Source organism: Trichechus manatus, unplaced genomic scaffold (assembly GCF_000243295.1).
Source record: "Trichechus manatus latirostris isolate Lorelei unplaced genomic scaffold, TriManLat1.0 scaffold00076, whole genome shotgun sequence".
In the NCBI taxonomy this organism is placed as follows: Eukaryota; Metazoa; Chordata; class Mammalia; order Sirenia; family Trichechidae; genus Trichechus; species Trichechus manatus.
In genome coordinates, this window is record NW_004444012.1 from 11,590,013 (window position 1) to 11,599,225 (window position 9,213).

At 41.0% G+C, this 9,213-nt stretch overlaps 1 protein-coding gene across 3 annotated transcripts in view; it reads left to right on the forward strand.

The window, feature by feature from the left end:
• The window catches only part of ADAL (adenosine deaminase like), a 16,395-nt gene extending 9,066 nt beyond the window's left edge, over positions 1-7,329 (forward strand). For all 3 annotated transcript variants that reach the window (XM_004380682.2, XM_023735207.1, XM_023735206.1), the window contains 6 exons: positions 1,260-1,341; positions 2,046-2,172; positions 3,391-3,471; positions 4,746-4,884; positions 6,093-6,193; positions 6,911-7,329. In XM_004380682.2, coding sequence (XP_004380739.1) covers positions 1,260-1,341; positions 2,046-2,172; positions 3,391-3,471; positions 4,746-4,884; positions 6,093-6,193; positions 6,911-7,105 — 725 coding nt within the window. In that variant the 3' untranslated portion in view covers positions 7,106-7,329. The remainder of the gene's footprint in view (positions 1-1,259; positions 1,342-2,045; positions 2,173-3,390; positions 3,472-4,745; positions 4,885-6,092; positions 6,194-6,910) is intronic.
• The last annotated feature ends 1,884 nt before the right edge of the window (positions 7,330-9,213 follow it).

Below are 9,213 nucleotides of genomic sequence, written 5' to 3' on the forward strand. Positions count from 1 at the left end.
GGAGAAATTTCCAGGACCCTCCTTCCATGAGAGCAGCATCAGGAGATACTATTAGTGTCATGGGTCACTCTTAGCACCTTGACTGTGACCTGAAGAAGCCGTATTAGGTCATCTGGCACCTTGACGTGTAGCCTAATGAACATTCAGGGGGTAAAAATTTTGAAACTACTTATCGTAAAGTAAGTGTTGAAATGAGGACGAGGAGAAGATCCTCATCTCTCATTTTTAAACTGTAGAATCGGTTCCAGGGTATACTGGTGAAGGTAGTGAAGGAAAAGACAGAAGAAACCTGCCAGTTAATAGAGCTAGTTTGCTCTTTTTAGGAACAGAGATTCAAAAGGAGGATGTTAACCTAAATATGCGACAACAGGGGAATGGTTAAATAAAAGTTAACGGAATATTATGCGACCATCAAAAATACTTGCAAAGACACTTCAGTGACACAGGGAAATGCTCAGAATACAGTGCTAAATGGCTGAAGAGGGCACAGATGTTCTCAACAGCATCACATGTTTAAAATGTTTTTACGTATATGCGTATAAACCAAACCAAACCCTTTGCTGTCGAGTCAGTTCCAACTCATAGCGACCCTATAGGACAGAGTAGAATTGCCCATAGGGTTTCCAAGGAGTGGCTGGTGGATTCAAACTTCCGACCTTTTGGTTAGTGGCCAAGCTCTTTACAACTGTGCCACCAGGGCTCCATACGCACATACTACTTAGAAAAACAAAGACAGTGGTTATCTCTGGGTAGTGGGATTACAGTTATTTTTCTTCCCTATAATGTTCAGTGTTTTACTAGCGATTTTCCATCAAAAGTAAGCATTTTATATTCAGAAGGAAGAGGGTATTTTAGAGGTTCTGGAGACAGAGCCTCCCAGAAGAGGAGGACCTGAGCACCAAGCTCAGAAGAACATCTCTGGTGCCCTAGAAGAGAAACACTGAGTCTGAGCAGGATTGAGAAGGAAGGAACCTAAGATAGGATTTATCTTCTGGTCCAGCAAAAAGTATCTCGCTATTAGAGAAAATATAACTTTTTTTTTTTTTTTTGGTGTATATATATATTTTCATTTCATTTTTCTAGTACTTCATTTTCTTTGAAATTTATTAACATTTAATCAAATGTAGCATAACTCATCTTTAAGCATGCCCTTATCACAACATAAAGTAAAAATGTAGTTGTTCATATAGGGATGCTAATGTTGAAGGATGAAACAGTTGATGATCTCCTTACATACATCTTCTATGCCTCCTTTTCAGGAATGACTGAAAAGACTTACGTGGAATCTATACTTGAGGGTATAAAACAGTCCAAACAAGAAAACTTAGATATTGATGTTAGGTAAGAAACATTGTACTAATATTCTTTGTACTTAACCATTTAAATAATTAGAATGTGAAATTTTACTGTTTGGCTCACAAGTGTAACAGATTTTTATAAATCAGCCCATAAGCGATTTCTATCTTCCATTAGAAAAAATAGGCAAAACCCTGTTGTTTATCTAAAGTTGAGAATGCAGGTCTGAATTTATTTCTTCAACAAATAAATAGCAAGAAAAGAGGGAGGAAGGCTGTAGATTAAAAGAGACTTAAGAGACACACTGAACAACACAACTTGTGGATCTTATTTGGATCTTGAATCAAGCAAACTGTAAAAGCGAAATAAATACACAACCACCACAAAAATGAGACAATTGGAAATTTGAATACTGACTAGACATTTGATGCTTGGAGCCCTAGTGGTGCAGTGGATAAGCATTTGGCCGCTAACCAAAAGGTTGGTAGTTCGAATCCACCAGCTGTTCCTTGGAAACCCTGTGGGGCAGTTCTACTCTGTCCTGTAGGGTTGCTATGACTCAGAACCGACTGGATGGCAATGGGTTTATCTGCTGCTGCTTTAGGAATTTGTGTACTATTCCTTCTGGCAAAGTAAAATCCATGTCTAGACTTCAGTCAGGCTGTACTTTCTCTAGAAAGATGTATTCCATGTAGTCTGCCGTGCCTCTTTGCCTCTTTGTCTTCTACTGTGTATTTTCCGTATTAAAGGTATTTGATAGCAATTGACAGAAGAGGTGGGCCTTCAGCAGCCAGGAAGACTGTTAAACTTGCTGAAGAATTCTTCCTTTCTACTGAGGAGACAGTCCTTGGCATTGACCTCAGTGGAGACCCTACAGTAAGTTATTTTTTCTAAATATATTTTATTTCTGAAAGGTAGAATCAGTGGGATAAGGATTAGCTTGGAGCATCCTGTCTCCTCCAGAGGATGCAGTGCACTCTGTGTGAATGGAGCCCTGTTATGCCCTGGAGGACCAGAATGTCTACAGCAGCTGTTCTTAACCCAAGTTCTGAGAGAGAATCAGGCCCCCTTTTGAAAACAACAGCTTTGCGTGGCCATTTCTCCATTCTTCTAAAGGTAGTACACAGCTAGTCCCATTCTGCATGCACGGGAGAGAAGTTAGCTCATTACACACAATGGATGTCTTAGGGCATTAGGACTTACTTACCTCATGGAACTCCCGGGTGAGAAGGGTGGTCTAGTGCTTCGGATTAAAGCAGAGTGTCTCAAATGTGGCACTGTTCATATTTTGGGCCAGATAATTCTTTGTTGTGGGGCTGTTCTGTACAGTGTTGAGCAGCATCCCTGGCCTGTACCCACTAGATGTCGGTAGCTCCCTGTTGTGACAACCAGAAATGTCTCCAGACATTACCGAATGTCCCCTGGGGTGGGGGTAGGGGGCAAAATCGCTTCCTGGTTGAAAACCACTGGATTGGAGAATGCCATGAAACTAATTCTTACGACTTGGACTAAACTTGGACTCTTCTGCTCTTATTTTCATTCATCCATTTGGTGAAAACTTTAATAATCACCAGAGTTCTTGAAACAGGTGAGTTCTCCTGCTTAGGCATGTCGGGGCAGGCCATTTGTGAACCGCTTCCCCACCTTTCACGCTGCAGAGATGGGCGGGTGGAGACCCGACTGGAGTCAGGACACTCGTGCTCTTGTCCTGGCTCTCTCCTGACTGTGGATTTTCGTCTTCGACTTCTGTAGATTTGGGCACATCGTCTCATTTTTCTGGGCCTTGTTTCTTCATAAAAATGACACGATAGGACTAGGTATCTTGATTTCCTTCCAGAAATAAAATTTTGTGACTGCTGTATCTAGCTTAGCTGACTGACTTCACTGACACTTGGCTTACGATTCCGAAGGCAGGAATTGTGCCAGCTTTGTGTTCCTCGGAGCGTGCAGAACATTGTAGGTGCTTCGTAAACGTTTTAGTAAATGTGTAAGCGAATCAGTCTGCCATTATTTTATTCCTTTGTTCGTTAGGGCGGAGTATGCAATTCCTTAGTTTGTTTAGAATTCTCATGCATTTTAACTGTTATCTTCAAGGTAGGACAAGCCAAAGACTTCTTGGAACCTCTTTTGGAAGCTAAAAAAGCAGGTCTGAAGTTGGCATTGCATCTCTCAGAGGTAAATAATATTTTCTTAGGCTGGAGAGGGCAAATTACAGTGGAAAATGATAGTGTTATTTTTAAATGACTAAAAATAAACCTAGCTTAGAAAAACATTTTTAAAAGGGGAAAGTAGAAATAGCTTTAATGTAAATTAAAATGATAAAGGCATGACTTGTTTTAGTCCCTAGTGGTGCTGTTTTTATCTTCATATGGTTGCTGGGGGTGGCTGTTGACTCACAGTCCAGCTGTGAATAAGAACAGCTTGACGAAATCTTGCTAGAATTTCCATCACCAGCCCCGTCACTGGCAAGCTGACCCCGAGAGAGGCAGCAGTTCATCTCACATGTCCTCACAGTGGAAGGGACCTGAATGCATCCCATACAGTAGCAAGAAGGAAATGGCTCATCCTAGTCGTCATTTTGTGGGGCTCAGCAGGGGCCTTCATGCTCCAGCCCCCCGCTCCTCAGCAGCATGAGCGCAGGACAGATAATGTACAGATAAAGACTGGAGGACAGTCAGTTTCTCTTATGCTCATGCTAATGAGGCAAAAAAAGGGGTTCTACCCCTCTTTCCTCATTTTACAGATGGATTTACTTTCTCGGTTTTGCCTCTTCGTTAAATGCAGGTAATAATACTTATTCTACTTATTTCACGGGGTTATTGTGAGTATTAAATGGGGTAACATATAAAGGTTGAATAGTATCATGATTTAAAGGTAAAGAAAAAAATTGGAACTTCTTGCCAGTACTTGTGTTTTTCATGTCTGAAGGCCGAGGGGTTCGATTCACGGTCAGTAATCCAGTGGCAGAGCTTAACAATTGTAGGATCTGTGTTTCCACACTCTGGTTGTAGCAGATTCTCACCCTCTAGCTGACCTCACTGATCCTGATGGAAGCCCTTGGTTGGTACAATGAACAGTGTGTGTCTCTGTGGCTCCTGGTCTCTGTGTGCAGTAGCAGAACATGCTCATCCTTCAAGGCCTTCACCTCAGTTCCGTTGCCTGTCTTCTGGGACATCAGTGAGAGTTTGTGTGAAAAGGCAGAGAGCAGGTTCTTATTAAGGGTTGTTATTGAATCTAGAATTATTATTACTGTCATTGAAATGAACCTAGAAGACTACTGGGGAATGAATGAGAAGGTAAAACGTGAAGAAGAAAGCTGGGAAGGTGTAAGGATGGACGCTCAGAAGTGGCTGCTTAGCAGGACAGAGTACCTGGCTATAGAAAAAATGCTTAAAGGACCATTGAAAGAGATCCTTGATCCTCTGTCCTTATTTTTTTTTTTTTTTTAGATTCCAAACCAAAAAAAAGAAACACAAATGCTCCTGGATCTGCTTCCTGACAGAATCGGGCATGGGACGTTTCTTAACTCCTCTGAGGGAGGATCCTTGCATCTGGTGGACTTTGTTAGGCAACATCGGATACCACTGGGTGAGGCTTTGTTCCGGGTCTCCAGACAGCCTCTGCCTCCCTATCCACCAGGTTACAACCCTTATGTAGAGAAGTAGTGTACTGAAAAAACAAATATCCTTTAGAACATAAAAGATGCAGGGTGTATGTGCTTTCTGAGCCTCATTTAAGTAACAGAAAGTAGTTAGTTCCCGTTAGAACAGAAGCTCCATGAGGAAAGGGACCTTGTCTTTCTTGTCCACTGCTACATTCCTCAGTGCTTAAGGCAGTACCTCACACTCAGTTAACATTTATTGAAGGAATAAGGCTCAAAGCGCTCAGCTGCTAACCATAAGGTTGGCGCTTTGAACCCATCACCTGCTCCGTGGGAGAAAACGTGGCAGTCTGCTTCCATAAAGATTTACAGCCTTGGAAACCCTATAGGGTCACTATGTGTAGGAATCGACTCAACAGCAGTTTTTTTTTTTTAAGTATTTTGAAATGGTGTTAACCTAATTAACATGTGTTATGAAAATATGTAATATTTATTTAAAAATTAAGAATTATGGAAAGTCCAGGTGTATTTTTACATGTCTGTTGGTCATTACACACTTGTTTGTCTACATTTATATACTTGAAGCTGTTTTTATGTAACAACAAATGTTTAGAAGAACGTATTCTGCTGCAGTCACCGTTTTAGTTGCTGAAGTAGGCAGGAAACACAAAACACGTGGCTTTTTCTCAAGGAACTTACCTTCCAGTGGAAGGCAGATGGACAATAAGCAAATACATAAGAAAATAATATCACTAAGTCCTGTGAAGAAAATGAAACAGGCTGATATAATAGCAGTCATTTTGGCTGCTGTGTAGTAATGGGAAGGGGGGAAAAGTGGAAGCTGGGAGATAGGTCAGGAGGCTGTTCTGTGGAAACCCTTGCATAGTAATATTATTTGGTGTGGTGGGATTAGATTGACAACAGCACTCGAGAGATTAGATAGGAACCTTAGGGGTGGTGAGTTTATGTTAATGGAAGAGGAACAACTTGGTAAAGGAGGGTGAGAATGGTTGCACAACTTGAATGTAATCAATGTCACAGAGTTGGACAGGTTAAAAACAAGTCAATTTTGTAAAAGAATGAACTACTGCAAATTACTGTAGTTTGGAAAGATTTCTTATGTATCTGTTGGTGAACTTGGAATGAATTCTCTTGTCTGCTTTTAACAAGAGGCTTTTTTTCCCCTTTGATCTAGAACTCTGTCTTACCTCAAATATCAAAAGCCAGATGGTCCCGTCTTATGACCAGCATCATTTTGGATTCTGGTACAGCATCGCCCATCCTTCAGTGATCTGTGTAAGGCATCTGTGTGCACTGTTTTGCTTCTCTGTAGTCCCAGAGTTGCGGTAGGTCACATGTTCACTCCCTAGCTGACTTCTTTTTGCCAGAGGGGAATGCTTAAGTAGAGGGAGGAGGGGTCTGGGGCGGGAGAGGCTGCAGGGGGCTAGGGTGACTGGTTTGGTGCTACAGGAAGAGGTCCAGGATGGTACCTGGGGGAACTTAAAAAAAAAATACTGGTGCCCAGCACCCACCCTTGTGATTCTGCTTTATTTGATCTCGGTTGATCCTGAGTGGTGATGTTTTTTAAAAGCTCCCTGGGTGATTTCAGTATGCATCCAGTGTTGAGAACCACTGCTCTGGTTTTTTTTTTTTTCCCTCCCAAACGTATAAACAAGTCTGTGTAGTAGAGATATGCACAGGGGCACTTAGAGGCCCCTGTGTAGATTCTGGAGCCCTGGTGGCACAGTGGTTAAGAGCTTAGCTGCTAACCAAAAAGGTCAGCAGTTTGAATCCACCAGCCACTCCTTGGAAACCCTATGGGGCAGTTCTGCTCTGTCCTATTGGATCACTGTGAGTTGGAATTAACTTGATGGCAGCCAGTCTGATTTGGTTTGGCTTGGTGTAGACTCTTAGAAGAAGCATGCTAAATAGGAAAGTAGGCCCTAAACAAAAAGGTGGTGTTTTAAAAAATAATTTCCTTGTTCATTTTGAAAATTTCTTTTATGTTGACAGACTGATGATAAGGGTGTTTTTGCAACACACCTTTCTCAAGAGTACCAGCTTGCAGCGGAAACATTTAATTTGACCCAGTCTCAGGTGTGGGATCTGTCTTATGAATCTATCAACTATATCTTTGCTTCAGACAGTACCAGATCTGAACTAAGGCAGAAGTGGAATCATCTGAAGCCCAGAGTGTTACATTTTTAAGCTGTAATGAGGTGAACTGCTCTCAAGTTACGTGTTGCAACAAGATCTTCCTGCCACATCCAACTTAGTAAATCATCCACCACTCCCTTTGAAGCATAAGCAGCCAAGTACCTGGGCTCCCGGTGCTAAATAAATATGTATGAAACTGCAGGCATTGAGCTCTTCATAGCTTACCTCCAGGCTGCCTGCTGAACGGCCTTGCCGCTAACAGACCTCCCATTCCACTTGTAAATTACTTTTTTTTTTTTTTTTTTAGCACTGTCTCCCATTAATGATCATAAAACTTCAGGTAAATCAAAGTAGTTTCTCAGCAGGACAAATTTTACAATCACTAGTCTAAATAGGAGCCCTGGTGGCAAAGTGGTTAAGAGCTTGGCTGCTAACCAAAAGTTCCGCAGTTTGAATCCACCAGCCACTCCTTGGAAACCCTGTTCTGTCCTGTCCTGTAGTGTTGCTATGAGTCAGAATCGACTCGACAGCAGTGGGCTTGGGTTTTGTTTGTTTGTTTTAGTCTAAATAATGTGGGAAAAACAGATTGCTGCCAAGTGCGTTTGTGAATCCCAGCAGTCAGGGTCATGCACTCTGGGGACTCCTGTGACAGAGCCAGCTGCTGAGGTCTGGCTTTGCCCTTCTCATGATTGTCCCATCAGTACTTAAAAGGGACTGAAGTCATTCCTCCAGTTTAGGACTGAAAGGAGAGAATAGCTGGTCAAGGGATGGGAAAGACAGAAACTCGGCAGTTTCCATTAAAACGAACTTTGTCACTTTAGTTTTTCTCTGTGGAAGCTGCCAGGATTTCTACCCCAGTGCTGACTTTCTCCTGATCACAGAAGGGCCTCCAGTAGTGGCAGCATTGTTAACTGAGGGTCTCTGTAACCCCAGCCCTCCACAGCGGACCGCTGGCACAGGCTTACCTAAGCTCACACATACCAGAGCCACTTCAGCTGAAGATGAGGGATGAACTTAGTTCAATTCTAAATGGTAAGGGAAAAAAAGTTTATTAGATATCAAGGTATGCTTGAATTACTTTGTTTCTTGGAATGCATATTTTTTCCTGGGATCAGAGGAAGATAAGGTGATGACACTTCTACTTTCAGTTACTAAGACTTTCTGATGAGTATTCTATCTGTCTGTCTTTTAGGGAGGATAAAGAGAAGCCCTTTAGGTTTTTGAAGTTCTTATTGAAGATCCTTGTGTCCTCTACCCCACCCACCCATACAGAAATTGCATATCCCTAGACTCTTGAAATAAGGTCAGCCTGGGTTCCTTTAGGGCCAGAAAACTTCAGAACTCAGGTTGGAAACCTAGGAGAGTTTCCAAAGCCTGTCTGAATTATTGACCTATAAAATAAACTTTAATCTTTTTATCCCTTAATTTATATATGAAAGAAAATTACTTTTTTCTTAAAAAAATCATGAATATATTCAAAGACATAGTTATAATAATATTCATCATAGTACTGTATAGTAATAAAATTGCATAGTCTAAATATCCAAAATTAAGAGATCATTAAGAAAAATATATAGTCGATTCATAAAATGTGGGTATTTTGCCACCACTAAAAATGTTGTAGAATAAAATGTAATGACACCAAAGTGGTCTTGATGATAATCAGTAAAAAAAAAATGTTGCTGTAAACAGTTTTATAGTCCATTTTTATTGAATATGTATACAAAAGCTAGTGGGATGAGGGATTTTAATTCATTGGCTTTATCATGAAGTTCTTTCACAATATAAAAGTCAGGCTGGCCCAGAAGAAAAACAGGAGAGGACGCAAATAACCCAAATAAGAAGTGAAATGGGGGACATTACAACAGACCCAACAGAAATAAAAAGGATTATAACAGAGTATTATGAAAAACTATAATCCAACAAATTTGAAAACCTAGAGGAAATGGATAAATTTCTAGAAACACACTGCCTACCCATACTTTCACAAAGTGATGTTGCAAATCTGAACAGACCCATAGTAAGAGAAGAGATTGAAAAGGTAATAAAAAAAATTCCCAACAAAAAAAAGCCCTGGCCCAGATGGCTTCACTGGAGAATTCTACCAAACATTCAGAGAAGAGCTTGTACCAGTACTACTAAAACTATTTCAGAACATA